The 18238-nt window shown below is 41.1% G+C and overlaps 1 protein-coding gene across 1 annotated transcript; it reads right to left on the bottom strand.

Moving 5' to 3' along the window:
* Window positions 1-310: 310 nt before the first annotated feature.
* Window positions 311-13139, bottom strand: LOC138955441 (collagen alpha-1(XII) chain-like). Its single transcript, XM_070327048.1, has 9 exons — window positions 12939-13139; window positions 11581-11871; window positions 10913-11249; window positions 9851-10132; window positions 9418-9638; window positions 8966-9056; window positions 8312-8623; window positions 2241-2801; window positions 311-1338 (listed from the first exon to the last, which is right to left on the bottom strand). Exons 1-9 carry the CDS (start codon window positions 12969-12971, stop codon window positions 1316-1318), a joined length of 2151 nt encoding a protein of 716 aa, XP_070183149.1. The 5' UTR covers window positions 12972-13139; the 3' UTR covers window positions 311-1315.
* Between the last annotated feature and the right edge of the window lie 5099 nt (window positions 13140-18238).

Below are 18238 nucleotides of genomic sequence, written 5' to 3'. Positions count from 1 at the left end.
GAGAGAGAGAGAGAGAGAGAGAGAGAGAGAGAGAGAGAGAGAGAGAGAGAGAGAGAGAGAGAGAGAGAGAGAGAGAGCTTTTCTCTACCAATTCAGGGCAGCAAGCAAGGTAGGATCTTTTCAAACTCTTGTTGTAGAGAAAACACACACACACACACACACACACACACACACACACACACACACACACTCTCTCTCTCTCTCTTTCTCTCTTTATTTGTCCCTCTCTCTCTCTCTCTCTGTCTCTCTCATAACACATTCTGGTTGGTACACAACTGACAAACATTTGTTACAGAGTGAACACTTGCAAAACAGATCAAACACTTTAATCAAATTCATATGCATGTACCGAAAAGATCTGTCACAATCAAGAGACTTAACGTTAATATACACTGAGCACTTAAACAAGTCACATCAAATACCCTTGAAGCAAACAGATTTTTTTAAAACCCAGCTCATCTGGGTTATGACTTGAATATCATTTTAAATGAATAACACTGTATTTGAATAATTATGGAATATCGCCCGAAAGACGTTACACATTTATTCAGGATATGCACACATTACAGAATAAGTGTTTCAATTCATACACAAGCATAAGCATGAACTTATTTTGTTCCCAGACGTTAATAACTGATAATAAAATCAATTACAAAAGAATGAAAAAATGATACTTATTAGAAGTAAATGAACAGTTCACATAAGTAGTAACTGAACAAAGAGTGAATACTTCAAAACAATTAGCAAAATTGATTGAACATGTATGTTCAAACTTTTTAAAGTTCAGTTTTAAATTGATTAATGCATTATACTCGTAAAATTATGAATAAATCCTCTATTTCCAGAAGAAAAAAAGTATTTAACACAAACTCTTCAAATTATTATAATTCTATTTCGAGTCAAAGTTACGCGGCTCGTGACGTGTTCAGCAATTCGAATAAATAGTTTGTGCACTGCCCAAAGTGAATAAATAATCCTAGTGTCAATGCAGCTTGTCATTTTTTATATGGCACAAATAATCACATAATATTATTTAATACACATTAAGAACTTGAAGCAAACACAGACAGAAAAAAAATGGAGCGACTTTTTCTCGAGATCATTACAAAAAAACAACTCCAACAAAGCAAAAAAGTATATACATTAGAGTACAAAGACTAAGCACTGTCCAGCAGTGTAGGTGTAAATTGTATATATTTGTATTTATAGAAATAACATAAAGATCACAAGGTTGCAGTTCTCACGAAACGTGATCCCCGGACGGAAAGACTTCATACTCAAAGGGTAGGACACATGATACTGGATTTACGAGTGTCTAATACTGCCACGATTCTTCGCCTGCAACAAAACAAAAAGAATATCCTTTGGTAATACGGTCTCAATAACGATATATTAGATTTTGTACTCTAAACAACAAATCCTAAATCTTTGTTCAGAAAAGCAATCAAGAACGTGTCATTTGTAAAAGGTTAGAGGATCAGGTAATGAATTAACATAAACACGTTTCATTGATATATTCTTACTTTCTTTTTGCGTAGCTCAATTTCCGCTTGCGGTTTTTTTAATCAATTTTATTATTATTATCCTTTTTTAATCGGACTAGACACTTTTTACTTATTGGTTTAGTCACCGAGACAGTCAACGGCAGATAGGGGGGGGGGGGGGGGTGGAGGGGTGTGTGTGGCGGCGGAAGGATGGGGGGAGACTGCGTGAAGAAAAGACAGATACCCTTCTAAAGGTTGTGCTGTTGGCTGATGTCGTGATTTTGCCGCGTACGATCTAATGGTCGCTGGTTTATTTTTTTTCTGGCGTGAATAATTTTTCCAGGTTCAATGTTGTATTTAGACGTGGCTTTTTTGTCTGTTCGTACAGCGGTGTATAAATCAAGAGTTGCCCGTTATGTTAAAGGTCACTTGATTGCATTGACTCAGGATCAGCTACCTCAAATGGAAATCCTGGGATCATTTTCGACCAAGCCGACTCCGCAGCTGGCTCGTACACAGTTGGTAACTTTCTCGTGCACACCAGCCCCAGTGTCGTATCTAAATGCGATGTAGTGCCAAAAGAAAAACTTCCATGTTCATGAAAAATAAAAATGGACATTAAAGTTTTTCTTATCTTATCTTATCTTAGGTAGCTGACCTGGGATGAATGCAGTCGATTTACCTGCGACGCATCTGGCAATTAACTATTCATTGAGACGCAATTTTAATGTGTGAGAAGAAATTGACGCAACTCACCACGGCATAGAGATTTGACGATCACATCGCTGGCGTAAGCGTAGTTGGAAAAGTCAAGGGCAGGCAACCGTATAACGTGAGCGAGCTTGGGCTCAGAAACCATGTCCTGAACCAGTTGTCCCCCTTGGCGTCCGGAAGTGACGACAAAGACCTCCACGTCATCGCCTCGGATCTTGGCGGCTTCTTGCGCCAACTGGGTGAGCTTGCTGGTACTGCTGGGGTCAAGAACGATAATCAGGACCTTCTTGGCCGAGACGCGGTGACCGTTCTTGGCAGAGAAGCCGGACATGCGAACGCTCTTTAGTACCCTGGTCATCTGGGACGTCTGCGAGCGGGTGACGCTGTTAACGTACTTGCCGAAAACCAAGGAGCTGGAAAGTGGTGCCGATTGCTGTTCCACGCAGTCGGGTGACGTCATCGTGCCCAATGTGACGTCAGTGTTCCAGGCGTCAAGGGTGGCGCTGACGCGGTGGAGGGTGGAGGTGATCTGGGTGGAGACGATCCCGCCCACCATACTGCTGTCGTAGGCCACGAGGACGTCGGCGTTCTGCAGGTAGCACTCTGTAACACAGAGAAATCAATCATGAAATACAAAAAAGAATAGAAATATGACAAAAAAAGAAAGAACAACTCATGTAGACCAACAGAACAAAATGACTGTCTGTGAGAAGATCGAGTTGTTTTAAACTATACAAATAAACATACACACATACAAACACAAACATTGTTACATTGTTATTCTCTTAGATGCCAGAAGAGCGGTTCTGCATAACGCTCATTAACTCTATTTCACATGTCGTATGCATTTATAGAGCGTTTACTTCCCTTTGCTTCTCAGATCCTAAAATAGCTTTCTGCCTCATTTGTTCGGTTAATGCTACTCTTACACTGTGCCGAATTGCCCTTGAGAATAGAATTTTCCAATAATTCACAATGATCGGGACATGGTCGCAAGACATTCGTAAATGTTCTTAACCATTCGCCACCATTCGTCTCTAGCTCTTGTTTTGAACATAGCAACATGTTCCTAATATTCGCAAAGAAGTCATAATTATTCTTTTTTGCAACGTACTTGTAAGATTTCGCAAGACATTCGTAATCATCGCAATGTATTCGTAACGCTCACAAGGCATTCACAACCATTCGTTATGCCTGTCTCACACTGTGCTGAATATCCTTGCGAACATTACGTAATCATCGCAATGTATTCGTCAGGCTCGCAAGGCATTCGCAAACATTCGTTATGACTGTCTTACACTGTGCCGAATATCCTTGCGAATATAGATTCGTATGCATTCGCAATGATGAGTAGACATTCGCAAGCACTCGCAACCATTCGTAAGACATTCGCAAGGATTCGTAAGGCTTCGAATGGTCAATATTTGTCCTGTCCATTAGTCTCTTTTTTTGGCCAAATACAACATGTTCATAATACACATTTCTTGCGAATGTCTTACGAATAGTTGCGAGTGCTTGTGAATGTGTACCGATCATTGCGAATGCCTTGCGAGCGCTACGAATACCTTTACAATTATTACGAATGGCTTGCGAATACTGAAGAATATGCATTCCTTGCGAATATTAGGAGCATGTTGCTAATATTCGCAACAAGAGACGAATGGTGGCGAATGGTTAAGAACATTTACGAATGTCTTGCGACCATGTCCCGATCATTACGAGTTATTGGTGAATTCTATTCGCAAGGGAAATTCGGCACAGTGTAAGAGCAGTAATACGAACAATGCGAATTGCATAATCGCTTTATTGGTATAATTATTGCAAGCACTCGCAAGGCCACTCGCAACGTTCGTAATACATCCGCAAGACATTCGTATATGGATTTGTATGCATTCGCAATGATCGGTAAGGCTTCGAAATTTCAATATTTTGTCATGTCCATTCGTCTCTTTTTTTGCCGAATACAACATGTTCATATTCGCAAGGATATTCGGCACAGTGTAAGACAGGCTTAAGGTTCTCACATGTATGATCATTTCGAGACAACCTTGTAATAATTTTTGTGTTTGTTCGTTAACTTGAAAAGAGTCTTGATCTATGCACTATGTCAGGTCAGGAATAAAATCTGGTTCTTGTGTATGACAGCGTGGGTAAGTAATAGAGTGCCTTGGGGAATGAGGGATATATGTGAATGCGTTATATATTGTGTGTAAAAAATGTCTGTTTGTCTGTCTGTCTGTAAAAAATTCCATTTCAAACGGCAGAAATTAATATGTAAGCGCCTAGGGCTATATCTAGATTAGGCGCATAAAAATGATCACAATAATAATAATAATAATAATAATAATAATATATGAGCTTGCGACGATGATACTTTAAGACAAGTGTCACCAATGTTTATTTTCAAAGTGACGTTAAATAAACGATTTTTAACATCAGCGAACATCTTTCTTTTTTTTAGGATGAAAGTCGCTTGTTCAATCCATTACTTGTTATTCTCTCAGGTGCCAGAAGCATGGTTCCGCATAGTTCTCACTTGCTGTGTTGCACATGTCGTGTGCATTTGGAGCGCTTAATTCACTTTGCTTTGCTTTTCAGTTCACCAATCTGTTACAATTAGTTATTTGATCATCAGTGCACGAATGCCATACGGACAGTAAACGCTGGGTCTATGAAGCCAGACGAATTAATTGCACAAAAATGATATCAGCCTCTCGGATATCATCTGTCAATATTTTCCACGCCAGAAGCGTAAATGAGAAAACAAAAGAATGCAAAAAGACCAAAAATGAGTCCATGTTCTAAAATGCACGTAGCTAATTATCACAGTGCCAAGAAAAAACTCACAGCGAGAAAACAAAACGCTTAATACCTGTCAGCATTTTGTCTTGTTTCTGAACAAGAACAGAGAGAGATAGGCCAAAATGGGGGTGGTAGCGACATTAAGAAACAAGTCGCGTAAGGCGAAATTACTACATTTAGTCAAGCTGTGGAACTCACAGAATGAAACTGAACGCACTGCATTTTTTCACAATGACCGTAGTCCGCCGCTTGTGCATAACGGAGTGAAACTGACGAGCCTGTTCAGCGCGGTATAGTGGTTTCGCTGTGCTGCATAGCACGCTTTTTATATTTAGTCAAGTTTTGACTAAATATTTTAACATCGAGGGGGAATCGAAACGAGGGTATGGTGTATGTGCGTGTGTCTGTGTGTGTGTCTGTGTGTGTGTCTGTGTGTGTGTGTAGAGCGATTCAGACTAAACTACTGGACCGATCTTTATGAAATTTGACATGAGAGTTCCTGGGTATGAAATCCCCGAACGTTTTTTTCATTTTTTTGATAAATGTCTTTGATGACGTCATATCCGGCTTTTCGTGAAAGTTGAGGCGGCACTGTCACGCCCTCATTTTTCAACCAAATTGGTTGAAATTTTGGTCAAGTAATCTTCGACGAAGCCCGGGGTTCGGTATTGCATTTCAGCTTGGTGGCTTAAAAATTAATTTATGACTTTGGTCATTAAAAATCGGAAAATTGTAAAAAAAAATAAAAATTTATAAAACGATCCAAATTTACGTTTATCTTATTCTCCATCATTTGCTGATTCCAAAAACATATAAATATGTTATATTCGGATTAAAAACAAGCTCTGAAAATTAAATATATAAAAATTATTATCAAAATTTTTTTTTCGAAATCAATTTAAAAACACTTTCATCTTATTCCTTGTCGGTTCCTGATTCCAAAAACATATAGATATGATATGTTTGGATTAAAAACACGCTCAGAAAGTTAAAACAAAGAGAGGTACAGAAAAGCGTGCTATCCTTCTTAGCGCAACTACTACCCCGCTCTTCTTGTCAATTTCACTGCCTTTGCCATGAGCGGTGGACTGACGATGCTACGAGTATACGGTCTTGCTGAAAAAGGGCAGCTACTTGACTAAATATTGTATTTTCGCCTTACGCGACTTGTCTGTACCTCTCTTCGTTTTAACTTTCTGAGCGTGTTTTTAATCCAAACATATCATATCTATATGTTTTTGGAATCAGGAACCGACAAGGAATAAGATGAAGTTGTTTTTAAATCGATTTCGGAAATTTAAGTTTGATCATAATTTTTATATTTTTAATTTTCAGAGCTTGTTTTTAATCCAAATATAACATATTTATATGTTTTTGGAATCAGGAAAGGATGTAGAATAAGACGAACGTAAATTTGGATCGGTTTATATAAAAAAAGTTATTACAATTTTCAGATTTTTAATGACCAAAGTCATTAATTAATTTTTAAGCCACCAAGCTGAAATGCAATACCGAAGTCCGGCCTTCGTCGAAGATTGCTTTACAAAATGTTCAATCAATTTGATTGAAAAATGAGGGTGCGACAGTGCCGCCTCAACTTTTACAAAAAGCCGGATATGACGTCATCAAAAGTATTTATCGAAAAAAAGAAAAAAACATCCGGGGATATCATTCCCAGGAACTCTCATGTCAAATTTCATAAAGGTCGGTCCAGTAGTTTGGTCTGAATCCCTCTACACACACACACACGCACAGACACAAACACACCCACACATACACCACGAACATCGTCTCCATTCCCCCTCTATGTTAAAACATTTAGTCAAAACTTGACTAAATGTAAAAAGAAGAAAACCCGCTTTGTCTGGCTTTTCTGGGTATTGTGTTTTAAGCAAAAACGATGTCACGGTTTTTAAACTTTCCTTTTTACATTTAGTCAAGTTTTTACTAAATGTTTTAACATAGAGGGGGAATCGAGACGAGGGTCGTGGTGTATATATGTATGTGTGTGTGTGTGTGTGTGTGTGTGTGTGTGTGTGTGTGTGTGTCTGTGTGTCTGTGTGTGTGTGTGTGTCTGTGCGTGTGTGTGTGTGTAGAGCGATTCAGACCAAACTACTGGACCGATCTTTATGAAATTTGACATGAGAGTTCCTAGGAATGATATCCCCGGACGTTTTTTTTTCTTTTTTTCGATAAATACCTTTGATGACGTCATATCCGGCTTTTTGTAAAAGATGAGGCGGCACTGTCACACCCTCATTTTTCAATCAAATTGATTGACATTTTGGCCAAGCAATCTTCGACGAAGACCGAACTTCGGTATTGCATTTCAGCTTGGTGGCTTAAAAATTAATTAATGACTTTGGTCATTAAAAATCTGAAAATTGTAAAAAAAATAATTTGTTTAAAAAACGATCCAAATTTACGTTCATCTTATTCTTCATCATTTTCTAATTCCAAAAACATATACATATGTTATATTTGGATTAAAAACAAGCTCTGAATATTAAAAATATAAAAATTATGATCAAAATTAAATTTTCGAAATCAATTTAAAAACACTTTCATCTTATTCCTTGTCGGTTCCTGATTCCAAAAACATATAGATATGATATGTTTGGATTAAAAACACGCTCAGAGAGTTAAAACGAAGAGAGGTACAGAAAAGCGTGCTATCCTTCTCAGCGCAACTACTACCCCGCTCTTCTTTTCAATTTCACTGCCTTTGCCACGAGCGGTGGACTGACGATGCTACGAGTATACAGTCTTGCTGAAAAATTGCATTGCGTTCAGTTTCATTCTGTGAGTTCGACAGCTTGACTAAATGTTGTATTTTCGCCTTACGCGACTTGTTTTTTTTCTTTGCGCTTGTTTAATTTTTAGACGTGTGTGCCTGTTTTGTTAAAGTTTTCTCTCGCTCATTTTATTTTAACATTTATTACTTATGCTTTTCTCTCTCTCTCTCTCTCTCTCTCTCTCTCTCTCTCTCTCTCTCTCTCTCTCTCTCTCTCTCTCTCCACATCAACAATATCTGCATGTGCATATTTAAAGGCACATGTACTCATGACAAATGTGTGACAGCCCTTAAACAGCCCTTACATTTTCTCTTAGGTTGTTTTAGACAAAATCCGGAAATAACTCTCCTTTGTTTCCGTTGAAAAACACACCCACCATGGAGTTTGATGAAGGCGTTATTAAAATCAACAAGTCAACCCACGAATCTTCCATCATTAATTTCACCCATCCACTCATAAAAACACCCACCCATCCACTCATCAACCCATCCATCCGCAAACACATCCCTCACTCACCCCTTGAAGAGTCGCCATCCTTGAGCGGTTTGACAGGGGGAAACAAGGTGGCCTTAGAACCGCACGTGCGCGCCGCCAGCAAGGCCTTCTTTGAGGTCAGGGAATTGAAATCGTCGACCATCAGCACGAAGTCCTCAGAGGGCTGGGAGGCCACGGCATGGAGCTCGGCGGTGTCCACGCCCTCCCCGATGCCCACGGCGAAGAGAGTGATGCCGTCGTTATGGGCCGCACGAGCCACGTGGACCGTGGCGTTGGGATCCTTGGACTGTCCGTCGGTGAGCAGGATGAGGATCTGGTTGACGTCTTTGCGACCTGTTTGTGGCAGATGAAAAAGTTTTAGAATGGAAGAGTTATGGTAGTTTTTTTGGTTGTGCACTGGAGAAATGAAAGGGGAAGGGCGACTTTCTTGTAAGCGTTGTGATCGTTCTCAATCAATCAATCAATCAATCAATCAATCAATCAATCAATCAATCAATCAATCAATCAATCGATCAATAGATCGATCAATCAAACAATCGATTAAATTGACAAATCACAACACTTAATAGACTCATGTGCGGCTCGGTAAACTATGGTCATTTAAGGGCAAGTAGGTGGACATTACTGAGGGTGGATTACTTTGATGTTCTCAGATTACTCTTATTTTGTACTCACCTTCACGAAAGAGATTCATACGGGCTTGCTGGATGGCTTCAGCAGTGTAGGTCAAACCAGGCGTGTATAGGACGTTGTCTTTGTTCACCGCCTGAACAAAGAGAAATATACAGGTCTCATTTACTGATAGGCTTATTTCAAATGTTCATGTGGTACTCCTTTTGTGTGTGTGTGTGTGTATTTTTACTCATATTCTTACGCAAATCGTTTTATACCGCATGCGGATTTGGATTCGTTTTGCAGAGCAAAACAGAAACGAGAAGCTGTTTCTTTGCAAGCAGAGAGGGAAAACAAAAACAATTTTCCCTGAAGTAAATAGCAAATAGCTTGCTCTGTTAGCTTCATGGACATTGACACACAGTTCATGTATATAAATATTCATTTGCAATACAAGCTAACAGTCTCTGCGTCGATCCTGATGTCATTTCAAACACTTTGTAAGAAGCACATACCTTCAGAAGTTCGTCTTTGTGCACGTGCGAGTCGAGGCCGAAGACAGTGCGGGGTGTGTCACTGAAAGTGATGACGCCAACACGGGTGCTTTCTCTGCTGACGTCAAAGATGTCGATGACGTCACGCACGAACCCCAGCACGTTCGTCTGGAAGTCGTGGATCCAGATACTGCTGGAGGAATCCAGCACGAAATACACGTCAGCTGGTCGGTTTAAGCACGCTGAAAGGATATATTGAAACACCACGATTAGCACATGTGCTATATTGGCACCGCCAGTATAATGTAAGGAAAAACAGCAAAAGTAGAGTAGCCATTTTGAATAACATTGAAAAAACAAACTTCTAACTTAGTTCCAAAACCCGGAAACAATTAACTGGCAAAGAGGTTCACCCGTTCATCATTAGTTTGTTTTACCACAGAGGTTCACTTACCGACAGTGTCTACGTCCCCTTGTGGGCCGTCGTTCATGTTGGGATCTTTTTTGGTGGTTGTTGAGGCTTCGGTCGTGGTTGTTGTTGTTGGGGTAGTTGTGGTGGTGGTAGGAGTTGTGGTCGTGGTGGTAGGCGTGGTCGTGGTGGTCGTTGGTGTGGTTGTGGTAGTCGTAGGCGTGGTGGTCGTGGTCGTTGGTGTTGTCGTGGTGGTCGTAGGTGTAGTGGTCGTGGTCGTTGTGGTTGTTGTGGTTGTTGTTGGTTCTGGAGTTGTTGTTATTTGCACTGTAATAAAACAAGACAATGCAATACATATTTAACTGATAGGGAGTGTCCTGCCCTTTAATTCCAACATACTGTGTATATCAAGTCTGAAAATACCCCCCCCCCCTCTTCCAGCCACTAACACTCTAAACAGAAGTGTTCCGATTTTGAACACATTTCTGTAACAATAGAGGTTTTGAATACTTTGTGAAATACTCCATAGTTCTACTAGCAAAAGAGACACACACAATAAACACATAGTGTTCAAAGTGTTCATTTGAACAGTAGTGAACACTATGTGAGCTACGTTTGCCATTAGAACTATGGACAATTCCACAAAGTCTTCACAACTTGTTAGAGAAATGAGCTTCTGTTTAGAAAGAATCCAAACCCAACAAAATCGTTTTCGAACAATATCTACAGACACACTGGGCTAGTTCTAACTATGCATTAGATTATAAAATTGTATTCTGTGTAGACCCTTCCACCAGCATCTTAGACCACTCTTTGTACATTTTCTTTTAATAGATGATTGTCATTTGTTTTACCTCATGTCTGCCCTGCGTGTGATGGTGTGATCGTGACTGCTGTAGTGTGGGCGCGTGTGTGTTGGTGTGTATGTCAGTGTATGTGTGGGCGTGTGTGTGTGTGTGTCAGTGTGTGTGTGGGTGTGTGTGTGTGTGCGTGATTTTACCAACACTACGCGAAATTCCTTGTGCTTTAAATGTTTTTTAATGTCACTTGGCTCAATAAATACTGTATTCTGTATTCTGTACAAACAAACACAATATCCCCTCTTACCTTTGCAAGTTCTATTGACCAGCTCGCTCTTAATGCTGTCAAGAGCCTGGAAGTTGGTGACCTCAAACACGAACTCTCCGCTGGGCTGGCTGGCGATGTCCTTCAGCTGTTGAACGTTCACTTTGTTCCCTACACCGATGGCGAAGATGGCGGCCCCGTGACCCCTCAAGGTCGCGGCGGCCTGCATGGTGGCCTTGACCTTGCGTGACGCGCCGTCCGTGATGACGATGACGATGCGTGACGTGTTCTGGCGGGCCCCCTTGTCCTCCTTGAACAGGTTCAGGTCGACGAACTCTAAGGCTTCGTGCGTGTCGGTGTTCCCTCCTCTGGATTCGATCTGTTGAGAAATGGAAGTAGAGGGGTTATCTGGTGTTCTAAAAGTTGATGATATTGAGGACAAGAGTTGATTTTGTTGACAAATATGAGTAAAGTGATCAAATTTAATGATGTCCTAGAACAAAATAGATTGAATTAAATGTTATCAAAATGATAGAAAAAGAAACTAGAGAAAGATAAACACGCACTTGTTATGAAGTTTGTATCGACTTTCGACCCAAAGTCACAACTAATTTGAACCTGTTCGCAGTGAAACTAAAAGCACACCAATACAAAACATGAGCAAACGTTATAAAATGCAGTCACTCAAAACACCAACTCAAAATAGTCACCTTAGCAACTCTCTCCAGCAGTTGGTCCTTGTCCATGAACTGGTTGAGGTGGAACTCCAACCACACCTCGTCACTGAAGGTGACCGCGCCCACCCTGGCTTGATCCACTCCGGGTCCCACGTGCAAACTGTCCACCACCTCGTGTACGAAGGTCAGCATGTGCTCCCTGAAGTGCTTGGGCCAGATGGACGACGACACGTCCAACACGAAAACCACGTCGGCCGCTTTGCCTCCGCAAGATCTAGAGTTCAGTGGCTTGGCTTCCAGCAAAATCGCCAGGGAGAGAGCGATCTGAAAACATGTATAATATTGTACTTTTATACTCAATGTACTTTCCTTTCCGTGCATACCAGTTTGCAAATCGTGATAGGCTGTTGCCCGGAATGAGATTTTCCATCCACTTGGAAATTTACTAAATCAGAGGAACAATGGTGACCGCGCGTGAGAGCGATGAATAAAAAGACCAAAAATATTGTCTAACGTATGAACGAAGAATACGGAACAAATAACGGCTCAAGAAAGTAAAACAAAAGCTTGGAAATTGGCACACACTTACAAGACAGATACAAAACGACAAAAGGGTACAGTCAAGGTGATTATGACGAAAGCAGAAGAACAATGATCTTTTTATTAATTTACTGAAAGTCCACAGCCTGGCTGTGCTGTATGCAGTGTGGGATTTTTTTGTCACATTAACTTCGTAGCTGAAACCTTTGTCGACCTGCGACTTTAATTCTGCAAGAAGTACGTCGAGAAGTTGGGCAAGTGGTACCCACACTCGGTACTGGTAGCAGTCCGGCTGTTGTTTTTCAATGTGAAAAAATCTCCCATCCCATGTAAACACCTGGATTTGTAATACTGGTCGTATACAGATATCTTGAAATAGCATTTCTGGTATTTCTGGCGTTGTCAAATTACGAAAAGCACAGCAAAAACAAAAGTCTAGATGATAGGCTTCTAAAGTAAGCAGAAAGAAAGCGGTTAGAGAAGGAAAAAAACAGGGAAAAACAGCACCGACTTCAAAATGAGAAATAAAGTGTGACATTTTGGTGTCAAAACAGTGAAGGTGGTCACGTCAACAGAAAAAGTTAAAAAAAAAAAGACTTTGTAATATGATACTGCCTATGAAGACAAAACCTACAATATTGAAATAATTATGATAATAGAACTTAAAATATGACTCAATACAAAAAAAGCAAACAAAACACAAGAATAAAGGAGCAGTTCACCGAATAATGATTCTTTTTCTAGACGATGATATAGAGGATAAGATCTGGCATGGAACACAAAAATGAGCAAGAATAAATCCACCGCTACCACCTGAGCAACTAGAGAAATATCATCCCACAAAAACTTACCATCAATCCTGTCATTACTGCTGCAATGTTCATGGTGTTTGTCTGCCCTTTCCTTGCTCCAAATGTACCGTTGCCTGTGGGAGTTTCAAGAGCTAAATGTCAAACTCGTTCTCAAAACCGTCCTTTTTTGCAATAAATGTGTTCAAAATAATAATTTTTTTGGCCAGCTAAGATTTCTCCGAATTGAGCTGCTGGATTTGTTTAAAGAAAATTCAGTGTTATATATACTCTCCCCGGCCTGAGTCTTTGGTCACAGATATTTAGTTCATTGACGTTGAGACACTCCGTCTGACGTCACGTTTCATTCATAGCCCACGCACAGAATACTTGAAAATGGGCGGATCTACTGTTCATATAAGGATGTTACGTTTCCTAATTGATTCATTTAGGCGGGGTCCCTGCCGAATATGGAAGGCTTACTACGAGCGTGGGACGTAATTCGTGCGGAAATGAGTGTAACCTTGTTTGACCTTTGAAATACTATGGCTGCTGCTGGCAAATTCTGATAAAGGCCACACCAAGAAACAGCGTCTCCGCTCAACTGAAATGGTCCGAGGGGAAGTCCGAAGGTCTAGTAAAGGCGTCTTTTTGTTCGTTCATGGGCTGAAACTCCCACGGCTTTTACGTGTATGACCGTTTTTACCCCGCCATTTAGGCAGCCATACGCCGCTTTCGGAGGAAGCATGCTGGGTATTTTCGTGTTTCTATAACCCACCGAACTCTGACATGGATTACAGGATCTTTTTCGTGCGCACTTGGTCTTGTGCTTGCGTGTACACACGGGGGTGTTCGGACACCGAGGAGAGTCTGCACACAAAGTTGACTCTGAGAAATAAATCTCTCGCCGAACGTGGGGACGAACTCACGCTGACAGCGGCCAACTGGATACAAATCCAGCGCGCTACCGACTGAGCTACATCCCCGCCCAGTAAAGGCGTCAACTCGTAGCGAAAATCTGTGGGAATTGTCTGACCTTCATGAGTTACCTTTGTGTACTTCTCATGCGCAGCTCCGACAATGCCCGTATTAATCCAAATTCGTCAGCATACTAGGCCTAATTAAGAGATCACCTCAATCGTGAATCAGGATGAATGTTTTAATAGCAACATTTTGATCGCAGGCTAGATTATAGTTTCAAGATTTGAATGTCAAGAAAAAGATAGTCATCGCAGAGACACGAACTCAACGGATCCTTTCATTAGTGAATCATGCAATCATTTTCTCGAAAATACTCTGCACCTATGTTTGCTGACAAATTAAATGAGTGTGAACTGAGAAACGTCCTTCCCTTCATCGTTGAAGTCCCGATTCCGTTCATCTTAATTTTGTTTGTTTAGTACTGACGAATACACCTACGTCTATCAATCAATGTGAATGCGTGATGTATTGTGTTAAAAAAAAATTCCATCTCACACGGCATAAATAAATCCCTGCGCCTTGAATATTCAAGGCGCAGGGATTTTATTTATGCCGTGTGAGATGGAATGTTTTTACACAATACATACGCATTCACATCGGCCAGCAGATCGCAGCCACATCGGCGCATATCCTACTTTTCACGGCCTATTATTCCAAGTCACACGGGTATTTTGGTGGACATTTTTATCTATGCCCATACAATTTTGCCAGGAAAGACCCTTTTGTCAATCGTGGGATCTTTAACGTGCACACCCCAATGTAGTGTACACGAAGGGACCTCGGGTTTTCGTCTCATCCGAAAGACTAGCACTTGAACCCACCACCTAGGTTAGGAAAGGGGGGAGAAAATTGCTAACGCCCTGACCCAGGGTCGAACTCGCAACCTCTCGCTTCCGAGCGCAAGTGCGTTACCACTCGGCCACCCAGTCTAGTAGATGAAACCCTTTGGATTCTAAGAATTCAGATCTGTAATCTAGCATTTGTGCAACGATTTTCTCGAAAATACTCTGTTTCTACGTTTGCTGATAAATTAAATGAGTGTGAACAGAGAAACGTCCTTCTCTTCATCGTCGAAGTTCCGATTCAGCTAATCGTCAATTTTGTTTTAGTATTGACGGATACGTGTACGTCTAGCAGATGAAACCCTGTGGATTCTAGGAATTCAGATCTGTAATCAATTTACCATCCGACCCGGCTTCACATGGTATACCCAAGGGCGGATCTGGGGGGGGGGGGGGGTTACACGGGTTACGTACCCCCCCCCCCCCCCCCCCCCCAAAAAAGAGGTAATTTATTGGCTCAGGATGCACCAGATAGCTCTATTTTGCTTCTTTGGATAAAAAATATTCCGGGGGGGGGGGGCATGCCCCCGGACCCCCCTAGAGGCTTAGGCGCCTTCGGCGCCGTCAACTTGTATCTTCGCAGTCATTTTGTAACCCCCCCCTCCAAAGTGAATTGATCCGCCCTTGTATACCAGCATCTTTCCACCTGGACAAATAGCCTACCAAAAATCAAGCGCCTGGGTGCTTTTCGTGCAGACTGCCTTTTTTTTTTTAACGCAGAATTGTATTCGAACGTGTCACTCTGCTACATAAATTCAACAATATGTGTGTGTGTGTGTGTGTGTGTGTGTGTGTGTGTGTGTGTGTGTATGTGTGTGTGTGTGTGTGTGTATGTGTGTGTGTGTACGTGCGTGCGTGCGTACGTGCGTGCTTGCGTGCGTGTGTGTGTGTGTGTTTCAAGAGAGAGAGAGGGTTTGAGATAGAGAGAACTGAGAGGCGGGGGCGAAGGGAGGGTGAAGCCGCTGGGGGGGGGGGGGGGGGGTGGGCAAGAACCATAACTGAGTTTCCCCTGTCAGCACGGAAATCGTGTGGACTTTGAAAGAGACAGAATGCATGCGAAAATTATTTCCAGCTGACCAAGAATGTTTCCACTACAACTGTCACAGTCATCATCGAGTATCTTCGGTAGACATCAAACCACCGGGAAAAAAACCTGCGATCATGACGTCAGAATGAAAGGCTCGGCGGCGGTTTCCGGTGTCTATTAAGGGACAACAACCGGACATTATTAGCTGTCATTGTAAATTAATTTTGCCTGAACCCCTTAAATCCGGTAAGTCACATCACACGAATTGTAAGTCCAGGCGACATTTGACAAAATAAATCTGGATTGAGTTATTAGAAGTAATCCTTTCCTGTTTTTGCCTGCACCTGTTCCGTTCTGTAGTCATTGTAACGCAATGTCATTTCCCAGAATTACACGGATGCCGCACAAAGTGACAATATAGAAAATCGCACTAAAATAGTTATGCAAGAAAATCGACTGTGTAAAACTGATCTGTCAGGGTTGGGCAACACAAATAAGTGATCGCGCAAGGCGTTTTCATGAGCTGGAATAAACTAAACTCCATAAAAAGCGTACCCCCAAAATCGACCTGTCAAAAACGTAAGGTATTTATCTTTTTTTTAAACGACGAAAATTCAGAATAGGCACAACCTGGCAACTTTTACATGCGAGGAGAAAACCAGATCAATTATCTATGCAGGACAGGTTGTTGTGTTTCGATATTTTGCGTTTTGTTGGTGTTATGTCATTTCTACTGATGCAGATGTCGATCGCATGGGCGGTTAAAAAGGGGAGGATTTTGCGTCAATTTTGAGGGGTATCATGCCAAAAAGCGCTGTAGCAATGACCCGGTGGATTGCTTTGAAACTTTTAGGATTGTATGCCTACATACGAGACATATAATTGGTAAAGTTTTGTATCTTTACAGATAATGTTTTTAGATATTATGCAAACTTCCGGAAAATGTTTTAAAACTCGTCATAGGTTTGTGGGCTACCATTAAAAAAAATCATGACGTTGCATGCATACAAACAAACGAATGTTACAAATACTGCCAACATTTCATTTACATACAGACACTTGTTTCCATTTGCTAGTCCTGTAAACACGATCGAGTTCTTTTGGACGATAACTGTGCTACAGCGATGCCCGGTCATGCGTGACCACAGCATGTTTTGAGAGTCACTAAAAGCGATTACCTCTGTCAATATAAAACTAGTCCAAACGTACCTACATTTTTATGTGTTTACATGACTGGCAAATTTCCGCCAGTGGTCATACTCAAATGAAACTTTGGCAGTATGTGTAAAAATAATTTGTCTGTATGCATGCGAAGTCGTGTTGTTTTTGTTTTTGTACATGTAAGCACACTAAACTGTGGCGGGTTTTAAAACATTTTCCCGACGATTGCATTTCATTACAACACATATCTGTAATGATTTTTGTATTGGTACCTTACGTTTTTGTCAGGTCGATGTTGGTGGTACCCTTATTAGAGCGGCGGTCACGTGACCCCTGAAAAAAATCTTTGATCCGAAAAGTGTGCCAGATAGCGAAGTGGACGGCGTTTAATAGAATTGGAATGAAAAGTTTGATTGAATTCACACAGCAATGATTGTTTTAGTTGGGGTACAATATTGAATGCAATAATTTTGTCGCCGAGTTTATGATAATATCGAGTCACTAAACGGGGAAATAAAGTCGCCACGACTGACTACAAAAGATTTCCAAAAGTTATCAATAGACTTTGACGTGTAAATGACAGGTTTAAGTATAAAATACATGCTTTACATGCAACGTGCAACCTAGAAATGCGGGTATGTAAATTAGGAGACACTGATGTCTAGACAGTTTTAGCGCAACAAATACAGCTTAGGTATTACATTAAAGGCAGAGTAAGCCTCCCGTAAACCATCACAGATACGGTCAGGCTTTTACACACAGTACAAACACCCTTTCATTTAAACACTCACCAATTGAGAACATCCTAGGTGCCCTCCGTAAAGAGCGAACAATTTTCAAAGAATTTATTTTTGCGTGGTTTATCTTACCCCTGAGCCATCGTGAACCCGTGTGATCCAGTTTTCCCTTTTCACAATGCAGTCGTCATAGTTAGTCATTTGAATGCGACTCGACGTGAGCTTATCTACAATAGCACGTTTTTTTATGCACGAAACAACGGCTGTGGTTCACAAGAACTCTAGCGATGGCTTGTGACTGTTGAGAGGAACGGCGATTTGCACTGATAAACCGGCCGTCGTCTGCTACGACCCTTGCGTGACCCTGCTTCCGGGCTTTTCTTTTTTTAAACTTTCACAACTTCGAATTGTTCTGATCTTGTCTTGATGAAAAACGAATTCTTTTATGATTAAAGAATGTTTGTGTAACAAGCTGTCAATTTATTATTTAGATTTTAAAAGTTAGGTCTAGCGCAAAAACGAGGCGCCGTTGTTGTTAACGGAACAAGTCTACGAAAATAAATTCTTGGAAAATGTCTCACGCTCGACAGAAAGCAGCCAGGATGTTCCCGTTCG

Source organism: Littorina saxatilis, unplaced genomic scaffold (assembly GCF_037325665.1).
Source record: "Littorina saxatilis isolate snail1 unplaced genomic scaffold, US_GU_Lsax_2.0 scaffold_1473, whole genome shotgun sequence".
Lineage (NCBI taxonomy): Eukaryota > Metazoa > Mollusca > Gastropoda > Littorinimorpha > Littorinidae > Littorina > Littorina saxatilis.
The sequence above is the reverse complement of the archived record's forward strand: the minus strand, read 5'-3'. Positions and strand labels throughout refer to the sequence as shown.